General features: G+C 55.7%; 2 protein-coding genes across 6 annotated transcripts in view; both read right to left on the bottom strand.

Moving 5' to 3' along the window:
* Positions 1–1,608: 1,608 nt before the first annotated feature.
* Positions 1,609–15,908, bottom strand: LOC118248536 (solute carrier family 2, facilitated glucose transporter member 9-like). Its single transcript, XM_035547554.2, has 13 exons — positions 15,888–15,908; positions 8,271–8,408; positions 7,476–7,574; positions 6,928–7,088; positions 6,722–6,846; positions 6,371–6,516; positions 6,169–6,301; positions 5,671–5,858; positions 5,440–5,550; positions 4,236–4,337; positions 3,590–3,665; positions 2,188–2,315; positions 1,609–2,079 (listed from the first exon to the last, which is right to left on the bottom strand). Exons 1-13 carry the CDS (start codon positions 15,906–15,908, stop codon positions 1,609–1,611), a joined length of 1,899 nt encoding a protein of 632 aa, XP_035403447.2.
* The window catches only part of BTRC (beta-transducin repeat containing E3 ubiquitin protein ligase), a 120,970-nt gene continuing 113,459 nt past the window's right edge, over positions 11,038–18,548 (bottom strand). For 2 of the 5 annotated variants that reach the window (XM_035547810.2, XM_035547809.2), the window contains one exon: positions 11,049–17,632. The gene's annotated coding sequence lies outside the window, so the exon portion shown is untranslated. Of the gene's footprint in view, positions 17,633–18,548 lie in introns of all 5 variants that reach the window. The other 3 variants (XR_007708561.1, XM_050711949.1, XM_050711948.1) reach the window with 2 other exon arrangements.

Here is an 18,548-nt window from a genome sequence, read left to right as displayed (position 1 = left end):
ACACCGCTCCCACACCATGTGTACAGGCTGCAGACACAGGCTCTGTCTGCCAGCTGCCCCCCACCCCAGGCAGTGCACCCCTGCATCCAGCACTCGCGTGCCTCTGGGGGCTCCTGGCTGCTGGGATCCCATGAGCCTGCCCCCAGCACCGTCCCCCATCCCTGCTGGAGCCCCATGGACACTCGTTGCTGCCACCAGCACTGGCACAGGGACACCAGGGTGTCCCCAGCGAGCTTTCATCAGCTCCCTGGTGCGCTGTGACCATTCACCCTCAGCCAGGCACCCGGCAGAAAAACGTCCCTGTAGGATCTGGAGTATTCTTGGCATCACCAGATCCTTGAGGAGCACATTTCGAAGTATCTGGGACCTTCTTTCCTACTCCATTTGGCCATGGTGCGCTCCAGCTTTCCCTGGGTTATACCTCAATGCTTAACCTCCCCCACCCGTAGCACATCACAAGAAGGCATCTTCATCTTTGTTCCTGCAAACCTTAATAGAAGAATTTCCAGGCATCAAGTCCCTTCTCAGACTCTTCCCTGCAATTTCTCCAATTCCTCAAGGTGTGTTTGGACACTGGTAGGGGATGCAGCCTTCCCCTCATCATCTCTGAGACATCATCCCTCTGGGTCACCTCTGAGTGTGTCTTTTCCCTTCCTGTGGGTTTGTGCAGTGCTGGAGCCCGGTGCCTCTCCCCTGCCCATGAGGACACCAGTCCCTGCTTGGGACCTTGCCCTTGGCCATCACAAGGTGACTGCAGAGCAGCCCACGCATTTCACGGCCAGCTGGGCAGCGGGACGCCTGCCCCATGGGAGACGAGCTTGGACCGACAGCCCCGAGCAGAGATCCTGCCCCGATATCCTAATGATGAAGCTGGTGAGAAGCTGGCGTCCCGTGAGCATGGGGCTGCCTCCTGCCCCCACAGGTCCTGATGGAAGGAGCTTGGACGTGTCCTTGGCACGGAGCGCTCAAAAAGGTCCCCGAGAGTGAATGCCCCCAAAAGGCACCATAGGATTTTACCAGTGACCTCCCATCCTTGGGATTAGGGATCTTGAGGCTCTGGTGGTGTCTGAAGCCGTGGGCCGGGGGGGGGTGGTCCTACCAGGTTTCCCAGGCCTGTCCCACCTCACCAGCCAGCACAGAGCAATCCTTGGCCATGGGGCAACAGCCACATCCCTCGGCCAAGCCAGGACCCAGGGATGGGGGCTGCTCCTGGGGGGGTCACTGCCTGCCATGCGGAGGGCAGGGGGCATCTCCCGAGCTGCCCAGCACGCCGGGTGGGAGGGATAAATAAATACCAGGATAAATAAATACAAGTGGCAAAGAGGCCTGAAATGATGCTGTCGTTTGCTGGGAATGAGAGACACAAGTGTAATTTAGGTTTTGATATTATGAAAGTCTCGCTGCTCTAAAACAGCAGGGCACTCAGTGCCTCATTAATAAAGGATAAACTTGGAGTCTATTTACAATGCACTTTTTGGGGTTATTTACACTCCATTATACATATGTAATGCTGCACATATTTACCGCTCTGTTCTGCTGCCAAGAGCAGCCGAGGCGGGAGGGAGGTGGAGGGGGACGTGATGATGCTGGGGAGCCGTGACCCTGCTTTCACCAGTGTCCCTTTGGCAGCTGGAGGATGGAGGTGCTGGGACCAGGCACTGGGCACCTCTCTGGACCAGTCCCTGCCCCCATGTGCCCAGTGCCCCCCGTTTTGGAACGCACCCCGGGGCTTTGCTGCACCCCAAAGTGTGGGGAGGTCAGGCAAGGCCGGATCCTGGTCCCAATCCTGATCCCAATTCTGATCCTGATCCCGATCCTGATCCCAGTTCTGATCCTGATCCCGATCCCGATCCTGACCCCGATCCCGATCCCTCCAGGCTGCCCTCCAAGGCCCCATAGCCACGGAGCCTCAGCATCCCCCCCGCGGCACGCAGGGAGGACGGCACGGCGGGTGGCGAAGGTGCGGCTGATCTCCACGAAGGTTTTGTTCTTGGTCTCGGGGACGACGAGGTAGACGTAGAGGGCCACCAGCAGGCAGACGCCGCAGAAAACCAGGTAGCAAAAGGCTCCGGCTGACATCTGGGGACGGGGGAGAGCAGGGATGGGGCGGACAGGCAGGCACTGCGGTGCCCCGGGGGAGAAGCAGGGGCTGTGCCCATCCCACCCCAGAGCCCCCCAGGCTGGTACCTGCAAGAAGGGGAAGATGAAGCCGACGGTGAAGTTGCAGAGCCAGTTGAGGGATCCCCCCAAGACGTAGGCGGCCGGGCGGTGGGACTGCGTGAAGAGCTCGGCCGTCATCAGGAAGGGGACGCCGGCTGCGGAGGGAAGGGACGGGTCAGGGGTGTGGGGTCAGGACCCCTCGGGCACCCTGGGTGACAGCCCCCTGATTGCTGGACTTGGAAATTTCAGACTGAGTCAAATTCAAGGTGGAGGATTTCATCTGAGCCTCTTTTTGCAGCCACTTGCCTAAATGCTGCTGTAGGAAATCTCACAGAGACCTCAGGCACGCTGAAATGCCTTCCTGGTGCCCTCCATAATGTCGTTCCCACCCTTCCTTGGTCAAAACAGTCTAGAACATTTCCCTCTATTCCACAGATAAAAGTTTTGATGCTATGGCCTGGTTTAGGCAGGAAAGGAACAACCACATTTCCGAGCATCTGAATTTCCTGCAGGCCACAGAAATGAAATTTTCCAACCAGCCTTTCCCAGCTCTTACTGTGAAATCAAAAAACAGCACCACTGGAAATGATGGCCCGAGGCTTTAAAAACTGGGCACAGGTTGTGGCCACTTCTCCCGGGAGGACCCAGCCCCTCCTGGCCGGTGTTAGCCCAGCCAGGAGCCCAGGCTCCAGAACTACCCCTTTGCTGGGGGACAGGATTCGGGGTCCAGCACACGTCCCCAGCACACGGGGACCTGTCAGGGGTTGGATTTGCCCCGGGGACCTGTCTAGGGCCCCAATGTCGGGGACAGGACTGTCTGCGACCTCCTTAGGAAGGGCGCTGCGGTGGAGAAAACAAGCAAGGAAGCAAAGTGATAACAACTCCAGGAGGAGCGGAGCCCCTGATGGACTCTTACTCACAGCTCGCCCAGAATAGAGATATGTATTTTTTTGTTTTAAAAGTCCTATTCATCATTGTTTGTGAACAATGAGCCATTAAAATCCTAATTAAAGATGTAATTACAGTGAATAAAGTCTGGGCTGAGGATGAATTATAGATCCGCTAACAGCTCTGCTAATACATCAGCTGGGTAAAGCAGTCCAGGTCTCACTCCTCGGTTTTGGAGCGCGCTCCTGCACCCGCACCTGCCTGAGGGCAGGAGGATGCTCGCCAGCCAGACCATGGTGGGAGTGGGTTACACCTCTGGGGGGCTGCCGGGGCTTTCTCCAAGTGTGGACCATGGTTTGAGGTGCTGGGAGGAGGTGGGGTGTGCTTTGGGGCTTGTGGGGTGCAGCATGATGAACCAGGACCCGGCCATGGGGAAGGGGACGGGGTGCTGGTCCATCCCTCCTGCTGCCCCCACCTGCAAGCCCAGCTCCGTGCTGCTCCCTGCCCCCCCCCTACGCCCCTGCTCCTTCCCCAGACCCACCTGGTCCCATGCAGAAGCCGGCGATGATGCCGACCACGCAGGCGACGGCGACGTAGCGCATCCAGGGCAGGGCGGTCTGCGAGGGGACACGGGGCGGTGGCACACCACCGGGGCACGTCCCCAGCACGGGGCTTCGTGCCGCGGCTCAGCGGTGGCCCTGGAGGACGGTGGCCTCGACCACCTCCACGGGACACAGAATGTATAGGAGAGTCATGGGTGGTTTGGGGCAAAACTGGTGGGATTTGGCCTCAGCCAAGCTCAGTGATGCTGAGATGTCCCCAGGGCTGCGGGACAGTCAGAGGGAGGAAGGTTCCGACCTCTCCACCTGCCCTGGCATTTAGCAGCTGCCTCGCTGGCAACAACTCCTTGTGCAGAAGAAGCTACCAGAAGCAGCAAGATTTTTCTGATCCTTTTTTTTTTTTTTTTTTTTTTTTTTCTCTTTTCGTTGCTCTGAGTTTTCCTTCCCTTTAACTTTGAAGGGAAAACAAGTTTGCTCGGAAGAGCCAGCTCAGCCCTTAAATCCACACACCCCTCCATCCCCAGGGAGAACCCATCCCTTCATTATATCCAGCCCTAATTAAGGTGCCCAGGGCCCCGTTCCTGGCCCTGCCCCATATCCCAGGAGCTGGTGGTGGCCGGGCCCTACCTGCAGCAGCAGGCAGAGGGTGATGCCCACCAAGCAGACGCCCATGGCACAGAAACCACTGATGATGAGGGGCCGCCGGCCCAGCTTCTCGATGGTGAAGCACTGCCGGGGGAGAGCAGAAACCAAAGGGAGCAATGGGGACACCCCCCTGGGGACGGGGACATCCCTTGAACCCCAGCTGCAGGTGTGGGATGCTCCTGGTGGCACCCGGGAATGGGGACATCCCGGAGGGTTTTTTCCATCCCATTTGGAGCCGGGAACATGGGAATTGCTCCCGGGCCGTGGGGTGAGCTGTGTCCCCGGCCGAGCAGAGGTGGCTTTTGGGGACAGAGGATGCAGGATGCGGGGAGGCGGCGCGGCGGCCGCCGGAGCAGGCAGGGTATTGACAGCAGAACAAATGCCTGCAATTTTATAACCAATCTCGGCACCTCCGTCGGGGGCCATTGGCAGGGCTGCTCCCCAGCAGTGGGGGGGCTGCGGGGCTGGGTGGCAGACCAGGGGCTGGGGGCACCCTACAAGGGGCTGGGGGCAGCTGGGGATGGGGGTGCCCCCCCCTGCTGCCGGCTGAGCTATGGGGAGAGGGGGGCGGCCCCCGCTCTGCCCCTCTTTTTCTGGGAGCGGCCGCCCCCCATCCATCTCTCTAATTGTCAGGGAGCGGATTTAGTGCCGGGTGGCTCGGGCTGGCCCCGGGTGGCACTCGCAGATGGGACGAGGGCCGTAAATCTGCCTGGCCCAGTGCTAACTCTCCAGCTAAATGAGGGCTGGCGGGGGGGTGGGCAGGGGCTGCCAGCCCCGGGGCGGGCCGGTGCGTGGCTTGGGGGGCAGATGGGGATGTGCGGCTCTGCTAACCAAGTGACAATGAAATCGGGAGCCAGAACAAACTGCTTAGCCCCCTCCGTCAGCCCCAGCCCTGCTGCCCGCCTGGCGTCCCTCCCAAACTCCCTGCTCACCCCCAGTTTTCCCACCTTTCCTAGATGTGACCCCCCCAAAACTGAGCCCTCCCCATCCCATTCTCCCCCTCCCCTACTTCCCTGCCAGCCCTTCTGCCCCCACCACCACCCAGCAAAGCAGCACTGCTGTGGCACAGATAGTATTTGGGGTCTGTCCACCCCCCCCCCCGGTTTGATGGGTCTGGATGCTGGGGACAAGCCCCCGGGCACGGAGGGGCTGTGTCTGTCCGTCCATCTGTCCGTCCGTCACTCACCCCGATCAGCCCCGCAACAACTTCAACGGCGCCGGTGCCCACGGTGGTGTAGGGGATCTGGGACGGGGGGATCCCCGCGTTCTCGAAGATGGTGTTGGTGTAAAACCAGATCTGTCGGGGACGGGGGCTCGGCATGAGCGGGGGGCACTCAGGGAGGGTGCAATGAGCTGCCAGGTCTCAGCTCTGCCCCCGCAGAGCCGGGTCTCGAGGTGAGGACCCCGCAGGACTTACGGCGTCGATCCCCGAGAGCTGCATGCCGGCGTTCACCACCGCCACCGAGAGCGCTTGCCAGCGCACGGAGCGGTCCCGCAGCAGCTGCCAGACGGACACCGTCTGCGCAGAGGAGAGCGACCGCTGCTCCTCCTTCATCTCCTGCACCGCGTCCTGCACATCGGGCGTCCCCAGGAACCGGCGCAGCGCTGCGGGGAGCGCGGGGCTCGTGGAGGAGCGTGGACGCCCATAGGAACGGCATGGGGCAGGGACGTGGGTTTGGCTCCGACCAGAACACCTCCCTGAGCCCCCGAGGCTGAGCTTCCCTGGGGAGATGCCCTGACACCGGGGTGATGGGCACCACGGAAATGTTACAATGCACCTGGGAAGGTTTGGGGCTGGGCTGTTGGGGCTGGGTGTGGAAGGATGCTGCAAGGATGCGCCCTGGTCTCGGGAGACCTTGGAGCAGCACCCATCACCTCCCACAGCTGGACACCCCCCGCCAGGACACCCCCTCACCCTCAGTGGCCCCGCAGACGTCATTCCTCTCTATAAGCAGGTACCGCGGGCTCTCAGGGAAGCAGTGCAGCAGCAGGAGCTGGAGGGAGGCAGGGACCACCACCACTGCCAGGAACAGGGGCCAGTACCTGTCCTGGAACAGGACGTGTCACGGAGAGACAGAGTGGGGGCCACGGGAGCAGGCTGAGGGCATCACGCTCACCTTGCCCAGCAGCTCCGGGAGGCCCAGCACCTGCGCGGAGAAAACCCCCAGGCAGATGAAAATGCTGGGCATGAGGCCCAGGAAGCCCCGCAGGTTCTTGGGGGCGATTTCTCCCAGGTAGAGGGGCACCACGCTGAGACAGATACCTGGGAGTGGGGACATGGATGGGAGACACAGCCAGGAGAAGGCTACCCATGAGCCCCCCCCACCCACCCCGGCACACCCCCTGCCCTACTCAGCACCAGCTGCAGCAGGGGACCCTGTGGCCAGCGAGGTGACCCTGTCTGCCCCTCAGAGCCCCCCTGGTGCCCTGGGAAAGGGCTGCAGCCCCCCTGCCTGGGCATCACCCACCTGCGTGGATCCCCGTGATGGAGCGGCCGATGATGACCATCTCGGGGGACTCCAGCTCCCTGCTGAAGCCCATGAAGCCGCCGGCCAGGAGGACGAGCAGAGTGCTGCGGCTGAGGGTGCCGCTCCTAGCGGGGCACAGGCAGCGGGGCAGCCCCTCCGACCCCGTCCCGGCCCTCGGGGCCACCCGTGCCACGCCACCCCCTTACCTGCCGTAGCGTGCCACCAGCAGCCCCACCAGCAAGGAGCCCCCCAGCCCGCCCAGGGCGAAGGTGGAGACGGTCAGCGAGTAGAGGAGGGTGAGGGGGCTGGGGGCCAGCCCATGCCCGTACCGCCGGGACCAGGTGGCGTTATAGAAAGCCTTTATGTGCTGCGGGGTGGAGGGAGACACGGGCACCAAATGTAGTAGGGGAAGGGGGAGGTGGGAAGGCAGCCCCCAGGGGAAATGCAGGGCAAGGCAGGTCACGGGTGGGGATGACTGGGGTGTGCTGCTCTGGCTGCTCAGGCAGTCTCAGTGCCAGCGGGGTTTAAGGATGTCTTAGAGGCCCCCCGTAGAGCTGGAGCAGCTGCTGAGGGCTTCCCCAGCCCTGCCTTCCAGGGGGTGATACCAACCCAAGGTCCTACATCCCTCGCATGCCGCCCTGGTCCCTGGGCTGCTCTCCCTGGGGCACAGTCTGAGGGCAAAGCCAGCATTTTGACATGGGGCTGGGGTCCCACCACTGTGCCCTGCTCCCAGCAAGGCCGCCCCGTCCCTTACCACTGCCGGCGAGTTCACCACAGCCAGGTTGTAGCCGTAGAGCATGGAGGAGCCGAAGGACACCAGGAGGGTGACCGAGAGCAGGGGGAAGGTGAGGCGCTGGGGGACAGGAGGGCGGATCAGCACTACCCTGGGCCACTGCCCCATTTCTATCAGGAGAGGGGCAGGGATGTCCCTGTCCCAAGCCAAGACCCCAGCCCCGGGGAGCCCCCCGCTGGGCACCACTCCCTGCCACCCCCAGCCCAGCAGACCCACACGCACCCATCTCCCAGCACCTCTCCTCCATCAGTGCCTCCACTGGTGCTGCGGGGACAGGCAGGATGGGTGTCCATGCTGTGGGGTGCCGATGGCTGCCGAGGGACACCCCACAGTCACCCCCCCCCTTCACCCAGCAGGAGCTGAGAGGCATGCAGGGCACCCGTGGGTGCTGCACCCTGCTGTCTGCTGCAGCGAGCCACCCATGGCCTGACAGTGACAGTGCTGTCACAGGGCAGATGTGCAAATTTGTGCCCCCATCCCCGGCAGCAGCAGCACATGCCAGTGCCCAAACCCCAACCCCAAGAGCCTCGTCTCTCCCCGAGCACCCCCCCCCAAGCCCAGTAGCCGGATCCACAGCACCCAGCAGCTCCCGGCTCATGCATGCCAAATCCCCACTAATCCCACCAGGAATCTTGAGCTGGGAAAGGGGGGGGTCAGGCCAGGGGCTCGGGGAGAGGCAGCACACCATGGAACACACGGGGAGCCGGGATGGGGCAGCCCCCCCAGCCCAGCAGCCCCCTGCCCATCAAAGCTCACCCTGGTGATGCCCCTGCCGGGGTCCGGGGTCCCTTTTCCATCTGTCGGGCTGAGGCTGCGGCTGGAATAGAGTGAGAGAGGATGAGGAGGAAGGGAGGAAGACAGCCCCAGTGCCTGGCTCTTCTCTCCCATTTTTACCTGGAAGAAGGAGGGAGAGGGGAAGGGAGAGAAGGGGAGGCCGCCTGGGTGTCCCCGGGACTCATTGGAGGCTCCTAAGCAGCTGGAGGAGGAGTCCAGGGGCCTCCCCGCCTCGCTGGGGCACCTTGCAGGTAGGGGTGGCCCTGGGGCCAGTTGTGGGGCAGAGACTGAGGGTGGAGGGGGGGTTCCCCATCTCCCAACACCCCCATCAGCCCCCTGAGCCTCCCCCCCCCCACATCAGGCTGTGGGGCAGCAGCATCCCATCCGCTGGGACTTGGGGCAGGAGGGCTGGTAACCCACGTACCGCGACGTGGCCGTGAATCGGGGCAGCTGCCCCTGTGGGACAGGGGGGTGGCAGAGCCCTCAGCCCCAGGGCAAAGCCCCCAGCCCCAGAGAGGAGAGACGCGGCTCATGGCAGCTCAGAGGAATCCAATTTTGCTGCGGCCAGAAGCTGCCTCCCCCGCTGCTAATGAAGTGCCTTTAATTAGCAGCCTAATAGCAAGCTCTTAATTTGCTGAACAGCCAGTGGAAAGGATGGGGACCCCACTAAGCCAGGCTGGCAACAGCTCCAAGGGATTAAAAGGGAGGGGTCCGGCCGGCTGGCCCCACCGCGGGAGGGTCCCACGGGACGGGGCTGGGAGAGCCCCACAGGCACCCCCATGGCCTCGGGGCCAGGCAGAGCCGGCGCCTCGTCCTCCCACGCGGGATGCTCCAGATCCTGCCCCTTCCCTCCGGATTCACCTCCGGCTCCCTTCAGAAGCACCGGAGCTTTACCCTGCCCTCTGCCCTACCAGGAGCCCTTCCCGGCGTGCTGGCATTGGGATTTCCCAAGGGATGGTGCCAGCTCCAAGTCTTGCTCTGACTCAGTTTCCCCGTGTCTCCACCGGGCCATCACTTTTACCAGACGCTGCCCCAAGCCAGGGGTCACCACCGCCTTGATTTAGGGGTGAATTGGGGTTACTGGTGCCAGTCCCCAGCAGCGGCTGGGAGAGGAGGTTTAGCAGGTGAGCAACACGTGCCAGGGAGGAAGGGGGATGAGAGGAGGGAAGCCTGGGGTGCCAATTAAGGGCCACCAGGGAGCCGGGTTAATTGGAGACACTCCTGTAACCTGACCCGGTGATGGCGGTATGAGGGGCAGGAACACCCGCTGCTCCGTGCTGTGAGGGAGCTCGTCTCTCTAATTTACAGGTGTCCCCGATCCTCTGCTGCCTGAGTGCACGGGCTCCCTGGCTAAAAACACCCGCCTTGGGGTGGGGAAGCTGCCAGGAGACCACAGAGCCCCCTTGTGCCATCCCGCCGTCACTCCTGGCAGTGCCAGGCCCGCCCTGGCCTTGCTGCGGCCTGGTCCCCAGCCCCAGGGCTGAGGTGGAGAGGCCTTCGCAGAGGACTTGGTCTTTGGTGCTGCCCCTCGGTGCCCACCCAGCAGCCAGGCAGGGCCAGCATAAAGGCCACGAGGAAGCAAAACGTGGCTTGAATGAACCCTGGTGAAAAGATGTGTGGCTTAGCAGCTGCGCATGCTTCCCCTGCCTGGAGGGAGCTTGGCAGCCTGGGCACGGCTGCTCGCAGGCATCTTCATGGCTTGGAAGGTCATAGCAATTTGTTGGTGGTGCCTTTTCGGGGTTGAATCACCAGAAACAGAGACTGTCCTGTGATCATGGTGGCCCCATCCTCCCAGAGCACCCGGGAACTGTGGTTTTACAATGGAAAGCTCCTGCCTCCACCCTCCAGCTGCATTTACCTGTACAGGCGAGGACCTGTATGGCTCGCCTCCCACACCAAGGCAGGCACAGCTGACTAGGATTTGGTTCCCAGACCACACCACCTCTGGCTGCTGAATCGTCCTACACATTTTTGATAAGAACTGCATCAATTTGCCCAGCAGGTCTAAACCGACCAACTTTCCTCTTTCCAAAAACAAGCTTACTATACTCTTGAAAGTGTGTGTGTGTGTAAATATATATATATATATATGTATATATATTAAAAAACAAAAGCAAACCCCAAACCACCACCACCAGAAGATTTCATTTTAAAGCTGTAGGTTGATCAAACGCCGTTAATTTGAAGCTATGGTAAACATTACTTTCCTCCTTCATTTGAAGTGGAAATAAGGCACACATTTTTAAACAGAAAGGGTAATTAACCACTGAATCTATTTAAGATAAGCCGTCCTGGTGTTCACTCCTTTCCTGTGGAAATTTACAATTGAGATTGCTTTTCTTTCTCAAAGAGGAGTGTGCTTCGGTTCTTGAGCTTCTGGATGTGATGCCAGAATTCCTGGGAGAAGTTTTCCAGGCTGTGCTCTGCAGCGGAGCACTGCCCTGTCCCCGAAATTTGGCAGAAATACTCTTAGCCTTGCTTTCAGACATCAAAGAGGGGGAAGGACCAGTTAAGGAACGTCCAGGAATAGCCCACAGGGAGAACCTGCTGTGGTGTTTGTGCCTTGGGCACAGGTGGACATGGGGTGGGGATGCCCAGAAGGATGTGCTCTCGTTTGGGGTATGGGCAGCCACACGATGCTCAAGCCAAACTGCATCCTGCACTACAGACCGACTGCCTGTCACCCCAAGTCCTCTTCAAAGCCTATTACTGAGTGGGAGGAGAGAGCAGGGAAGGAACAGAAAAGGTTAAAGTGGGGTAAATATATGCATTTATTTATTTTAAAATAAACAAAACAACAACAACAAAAAACCCACCCTTGCTAAACAAAGCAGCCGGCCACTGGGAATCCTGTCAGAAGGAGAGACAGGGATTGGAAGTGACAGGAGCCCCGCTCCCAGCGCTGCAGCAAAGCAGGAGGCGTCACAATCTCCAGTCCCCCGCTGGCTGCCAAGAATGGAGCCAGCAGGGAGAGAGGCGGCGGGAGCGCCGCGCTTGTTTGTTTTCTGGCCACCCCAGGAGCCAGGGTCTTAAAACTGCGGTAGCCTTTGTTTTAAAAGGGGCTGTTAAGGAAAATGGAAAGATCCAGGGTTGCTATCGGCGGAGCGTTTTTTAAGAGGAAGGTATTCTGAGGGCAAGGGTGCTTGCGTTGAAATTCGGGTGAGCCGCAAGCATGTCAGCATCCCCAGCCATTGTGTTGCATGGCGGTGCCGCGATATGTCAATTACTCACTCATTATTGAACAGCAGGGTTCTGATTAGCTTATAAAACAAATTTGTGCTTCTCCTACCAGGATCTTGCAAGAGTATCCAGAAAAGCACAAAGTCTTTATAGTTTTCCCCCTCCCACCCTTTTTTAATGGGCAGGCCGGCTGGGGCTCGGTGCGTCAGTCACATCCCCTCCCTGACTTACAGGGCAGACTCATTTGCCATCAGCCACGAATGGAGAGTTTGTTAATTAAAAAGTATGCTGTGGTTTTCGGAGTAAGTGTTGTTTGCTTGTTGTTTTTCTGGTGCCCTGTACCAGAAGTGCGATCCGCGTACACAGGAGGCTCAAAGACACAGGCCTGATACTGTGACGGTGTCCTTCCCAGCGAAAGGAAAACAGGAGAGATTCACAGCTTAACCTTTGTATTTAAGTTATTTTCTGAACAGTTAAAAAAAAAAAAAAGGAAAACGAAACAAAACACACTGTTACCATGACCCTAGCTCAAGTGAACATTAGTACATTAACTACACATCACCGTAACATAATCACGAAATTCAAAGCACTCATTACTTAAGAATCCAGATAACAAATATAGCAGGGTAACAACCCAAAAACTCTGGAGAAACCATGTTCTTTCTCACCTCTCCCACTCCCGCTCCCATCTCAGTCTGAGCAGGCAGTGATGCAGCACAGGCTGGCCTGGCAGGCTCTCAGGAAGGTACCGACGGTAAATGGCTGGAGAAACCAGCCCTGCTCCTTTTTGCTCAGCTCCAAATTATTTTCTGCCATGCTAAAACTGTGGGTAGGCTGGCTGAGACCTGCAACGCCTCACATGGTAAAGACAAAGCAGCTGAAAGCACATTTATGCTCCCTAAACAGCTCCAGATCCTTACACTGAATTTCCCCCAAATTCTCACAGTTAGCTCCTTGTTAGTCCCAGCAAACAGCCTGGGACAGGCTGGCCAGCCTTCCTCCTGCACGCAGAGCTTAAAACACTGTCTGTAAAGGCAAGACAATTTATTTCGGCTACAGGTATGGAGCTGAAGGTGCCCTGTGATGAAGACTGGTGTTTCAGGCTGATTTTCTGGCCATGGCTGCTCTCGTTTCCTGCTTGGGCAGGAATCGGGATACCATTTAGGGCAATAGGTTATTAATAACGGGACCTATCTAGGAGTCAGTTAAAATATATTAAAGGCTCATATATCTACGTACATCAGCATCCCTCTAATTTTCAGAGTATCTGTTTAACATCACTGAGGATTAACTGGTGGTGACAACTCCTGGGGGATATCGGGGACAAACAGGGAAACCCAATGGCTTTTGAGAGCAAGCCCAAAGTCATGGGAAGAATTTTCTGACAAGACAAAGGACGATTTATTCTGGCCCGGTATCAAGGCTCACCACGGGAGAGAAGCTTTGGGAACGTGCCAGGAGTTAGTCTATAGCTCATAAAAAATTAAAAAAAAATAAAAATAAAAAATAAAGAGGGGGAAGGGAAAAGGAGAGGAAGCTAAATCTGAGCCTCAGCAGGCAACCGCTCCCCTGGGCCCACTGCTGGGGTTGCACAGAAGGCATGCACCCAAGGGACCTGTTGCTTCTGTGAGTGCCGGTATTGGAAGTGGGGACAAAGACCGTGGCCCCTCATGCCAAGCAGAGCAGTAGGGCTTTGCTGGCAGGAGGAAGGAGGGATTTCATATGGAGACCTCCTCTGGGTACAGCCGGGGCTCTTGCTGTTCCCCCTTCCTTCTGGGAAGCTGTTGCTTATTGCTTCTGGGGGGGACAACAGAAGGGCAAGGCTCAGCATGTCAGATGCATCATGCATGCCACTTGGAGACCCCGGCAATGTTCCTTCTTCGCTTGGCCACTGCAGCTTAGACCAACCCTTCCAGTCCATGCCCCCAGTGCAACCCAAAAGGGGGCATCAGCTGGCCAGTTCAGCAGCTGGAGGCAATACCTGATTACCTCCTGACATTTCTGATGTTCTTATAGAATCCCTTTGTTCTTGTGAGCCTTGTACACAAGCTAAGAAATCTATTTTCAGCATTGTCCCCACTCCCGTAGAGGTCCATCTCCATCCCCACACTTCCTTCCTAGCTTTCAACCACGTGGGTTGTCTCCTTCTCCTCCCACAAGAGCAAGCCTGCAGTAGGAAGGCTGGCGGCACTTCTCGTCAGCTTCCCTAACCAGGAAAAGCTGCTAGTACTGCGCATCAACCACAAATATGCCAGTTTGGGAATCATCAGCCAGGAAAGTCAGATCTAAAATGGTGCTGAAGGAAGGTGCCGTCAGAGCTAGGCAAGGAGCCCAAGCTGGAGATGTGCTTCCCATCAGAGCCGGGATGCCAAAAACCTCAGAGCCAAGCCTGAAGCTCTGCTCACACTGGGAAAGGAGCACGTGGCAGGGGCAGGAAACACATACCTGGGAGCAGAGAAATGCACATGATACCATGGTACTCTCCAGCTTTTTCAGTGTTGTTCCAAAAAATAAAAAAAAAAATAGGAAAAAGAAGAAAGGATCCTTTGGAGCAGGAGGCAGGTAGGTAGAGCATGGTGGTCCAAGTCAGCTTCCAGTTTAGAAACAAGTGTAAAGCATTTCAGCGTTTCTGATGATCATGGACTTCTCGACTGGTCACCTGAATCCTTCCGTTCCAGCAGCGATGTGTCTGTCCCTGAAGGTTGATGAGGAGCAGAGGGAGCTGCTCCCAGGAGACAGCCGCACAAGTTCTCTCACTGCAAATTCCTTCATGCCGTTCTCTATTTGCATATTTTAAAGCAAGATGTATTCCTCTGAGGATGAGAAATATTTGCAGCGAAACTGTGCCCTATTGCCAAAGGAGTCACAAGCAGGAGGTGGTGTGGCCGCAGCGGATTGTCCTGCTCTGATGTCCCACACCTCCAGGACTTTGGATCCCGTAGTTCGAGGTGGAAGGCTAGCGTGAGCTTCCTACTCGTGGGAGAAGTGACGATCTCTACTCAGCAGAGGTATTTCATTTCATTTCAAAGCAATGTGCAAACACTTAGAGCCCACAGACACTTCTAGCCCCTTTTTATCTCCTTTCTGCAAGCACGTTCCAGCTCTTTTCATTATAAACTCTGCGATTGCTTCAACCCAGCTGAGGGATTACCCAGTTGGTTCATGCTGAAACCTCTCTCACATGCACTCTTACACACACACACACACACACACACGCACACATGTATCCTAAGGGGGGAATTTGAAAAAGCCACTCTCTTCTGACACTGAGAGATCTACTTACCAGATTGCTCCTCCCTGGGGGTACAATGAACACCACCAAATGTCAGGCTGTGGCAGTTTCAAGTTCAAGTTAATCAGTTAACTTCAGTTCCTTCTTGGCTACCAGCTAATCTGTACAACTCGGGAGCGGGGTAGGAAGCCTTGCCCTTCTGCAGGTTTGTACCAAGTACCCTCACAGTCCCTTCTGGACGGTGAGACACTGTTCTTATTGTTTGCCAAAACCAGATTTCAGCTGTTGCTCACAAACTGTACCTTGAACAGCTCTATACAGCAGAGTTCAAACTATGGTTAACTACCATTCGAATACCCAACAGTGCTCAGAAGTTACAGAACAGCAGCACGGAGCAGCAGGGCTATGACAACCATGGACAATCTGCAGTGGTGGTGTCCCTGTTTGGCCAGCCGGTCTTTCGGTTCTCCCAAATTCTTGCAACTAATAAAATAAAATGCATCCTTGCAGGCGGTACCCACAAAGACGCAGTTAAAATATTAGCAAGTCTGCAGCCTTCAGAGGCTGGAGTAACAGATTGGTGTTTTCTACAATCACCTAAATGGAAAGGACAGAGGATGACCAGACAAAGTGAGGAAAGTAACTATTAAATCTGAAGCCAAGGTTTATCCCCTACTGATATGCAACCATGCTGCAGACCACGTCATAACTGAACTTAGAGGAACAGCGTTCAAATAACGTTACGAACAAGATGCAGAACTTCAACTGAGAGATGTCTGGGATGTGCACTTTGATTCTCCCTGCTCCCCTGCCAGTTTTGCTTTGGGACTGCGGTATGTCTGATATGTATAACTGCCTGAAATCTAAACTGGCCTTCCTAGGCTCAGAAGTAGTGTCAAAATTAGTTGTAGATGAACTTATTATTGTCACTCAGAACATTTAGGACTCTGCAGAGATAAGTCATGCTGTCAACGTTACCTGAACAGAGCAGAGTTAACCTGTTTGACCCTTTTTACAGTAATAGTTCAAACAGGAGTGTCACCACACGCTCTGAGATGCTCTTTTGAACTGATGTAGTCTCTAGGCTCAAAGAAAACCCAGGGAGCTGGGTGCTTAACGCTGCTGCTCATGCGCTGCAGGAACTGTGCCAGGTACACCCTACGCACCTGCTTTCCATTCCTCCATACCTCCACTGCTTTCTCATCCATCTTGGCTGTCACCGAAATGATTTAAGCCCTCTGAACTGCCCTTTGGGGACCCTGGGCCCAGCTCCTTGCAAAATTTCATTGGTGGGAAAAGTGCATCCCAAGCAATTAGAAACAATGCAACTGCTTCCATAGCAGTGAAGATGATGAGAATAGCTGAATATAATTTTCCATCTGCCAAGTTCCAAGTTTAGAGGGTGTTACAAAGCCTGTTTGAAACTCCCCTAGCCCGGAGACAAAGTGCCCTGACTTCCCACTGCAGGACTGGAGCAACTCCCTGCTATAACCCAGTGGGGTTATTCAAGACCTACAGTGGGAGATGTGGGCACAGCCCGGAACGGCCAGAGACTGATTTACACAGACTTTCCTGACCCAAACGCGGGCCTGTTGCAACTCCTTGCAGCTCTCCAGAAAGAGCCATGTTCCCCAGACCTCTCTGTCTAGTTTGGAGATAGGCAGAGTTTTTTCTCATGTCCCTACCCTCCAGGGCTATTTTTATCTCCTAAACAATAGCAATTTGCAAAAGCCTCAGCCAGAAAGCAAAGATCCAGCTCAGCTATCAGCGAAGGGACTAATCATCCTGTGTCCCTACACCGCAATGCAGCATGCACATAGGTTAGAGAAGCACACCAAAGACTCTCCCTCCTAGAGCATTCTAGTAAGGCCAGCCCCAGAACTGCTGTAGAGTTGTCCTGGAACCACTTCTAACTTCACTGTCTTTAAAGTCGGCCGTCATCTACCCACCTGCCATCACCAGGAGACTGTACCCTTGGATGGTAGGAAAGGAGCAGAGTCCAGCTCCCCTCCTCGTCCTATTTACAGAACGATTCCTAAGCCATCAGCTGTCTTCAGGGAGAACAGCAGGGGTAAGACTGTCCTTCATGCAAACCACCACTTTGCTAGTGAAGTACTGTCCTCAGACAACGTTTCACTGGGATGGAGGGAACTGGACCTCGGCCCCAGTCCCTCATGCTTGGGACTTTGGCAGAAGAGTGTTTAACTTTTCACTGACTAGCATTCCCCAGCCAAGCAGATGTTAAAGGAGACTACGATACACATCCAGCTTCCAAAGGGTTAGCGGAGCAGGCAGGAGGGGAAAGAGATGGATTTAGCTCATAATAGTCAAATTTCAAGGGTCCTCTCTCCAAAGGAATAGGTCTGTAGTCAGAACAGCCAAAAGCCGCAGGGAAGGGGGTGCCCTGGTCTGGCTGTTATACACGTTTCTCTTGCTCTTCAGAGTCAAATGCTTTTACAAAGGCCTAGCAATGGATATTGATTTCAGTCTGAGAGTAGCAGCCTCCTCCCCACCCACCCTGAAGTGACTCTCCCAGCAGGGTGCACTGTGGTTATAAGTCTTCTGCTTAAGAGCAAAGCAACACATTCTGGCAACATCTTAAATATATTCACAGGACATCTGTGACTGGGTTTGGAGGGGAACCAAACAGGGTAAAGGGGAGAGGAGTGAACAGGAAGATGGGGACGAGGGAGGAAAGGGATGGGAAGGCTTAAAAATGTTAATTGTTCATGAAAGATAAAAGTCATCTTCTGATATAGCAGCACTTTAGCAGTCAGCCGCGCTGAGTAGACCCTGTCTGAGATCAACCGCATGCCAACTTTGTTCCAGAAACGAGTCTGAGAGCTTCTCTCTTCAGCAAGTATTGGTTACGTGGATAGTTCTTTTGTCCTGGCATTGGCAGATAATTTAAATACTGCAGCTTAAATGAGTCCTGGGAACAAAAAACAGAACAAACCAAACAAACCCCATATGTACTAAGCCTTTTAATGATTTAAAAGAACACCTGATTGACCAGAGTGTTTGAGAAAATCAAAGTAGCTGACGTGACAGCTCTGGAGCATCACTGTATATTTACTCATCAAACAGGATATAGGATGTGCTCCAGGACAGAGCATTTTCATGGAAAAATGTCATTGTGAACATCCCCTTGCAGAAGCCTGTCAGCTCATCTGCCTTTTTTCTAAAGCCACTAACAGCAGTGGTACCCACCAAAGTGGGCAATCATGCCATCCCACTCTGCTGACAGACATCAAATCCACTCTGCAAATGACCCAAACATAAGAACCACAATTTCCTCCCCACGTTGTGCTGGCCAAGACAAAAAGGTAAGTTGACGAGCAGATCAGCCAGGCTCTGACATGAGCAATTTAACAGCCATGCTGTAGTAGAAAGGAGGAGGGCTGGCCCTGTCAGTAAATGATTTTGCATATTGATGCATCTCGATTTAATTTGCCAGGTCTTGTGCCTCAGTATCTCCCCCCTTAGCCAAACTGTTCTCTTGAATCAGCTTGCTGCAGAGCGAGAAGAATGGTCACCACTTCAGCGGGAGGGAATAAAGCTGACACTTCTTGGCGAAACACTCCTGCCTGGTTACAACTGCCCAGGGTCAGGCCATCTGCATCCCCTTGTTAGGCAGCAGCTGCTCTGCTCGCTCTGCAGAAACCCTTCTTCCTTCTGGACAGCAGTGATAGCTGATTTAATTATTGATGATGATGGACAGAGGAGGAGTTCTTCCAGAAAACTCACAGGCACCACATGCCACAAATCCTAGGATAAAGACCCTGTTCTAAGGTATCAGAATCCTTGCTGTCCTTTCACAGGTCGCTGCAGTTATTGTGCAACCAAGA

This window comes from Cygnus atratus, chromosome 7 (genome assembly GCF_013377495.2).
Source record: "Cygnus atratus isolate AKBS03 ecotype Queensland, Australia chromosome 7, CAtr_DNAZoo_HiC_assembly, whole genome shotgun sequence".
NCBI classification, from domain to species: Eukaryota; Metazoa; Chordata; class Aves; order Anseriformes; family Anatidae; genus Cygnus; species Cygnus atratus.
The sequence above is the reverse complement of the archived record's forward strand: the minus strand, read 5'-3'. Positions and strand labels throughout refer to the sequence as shown.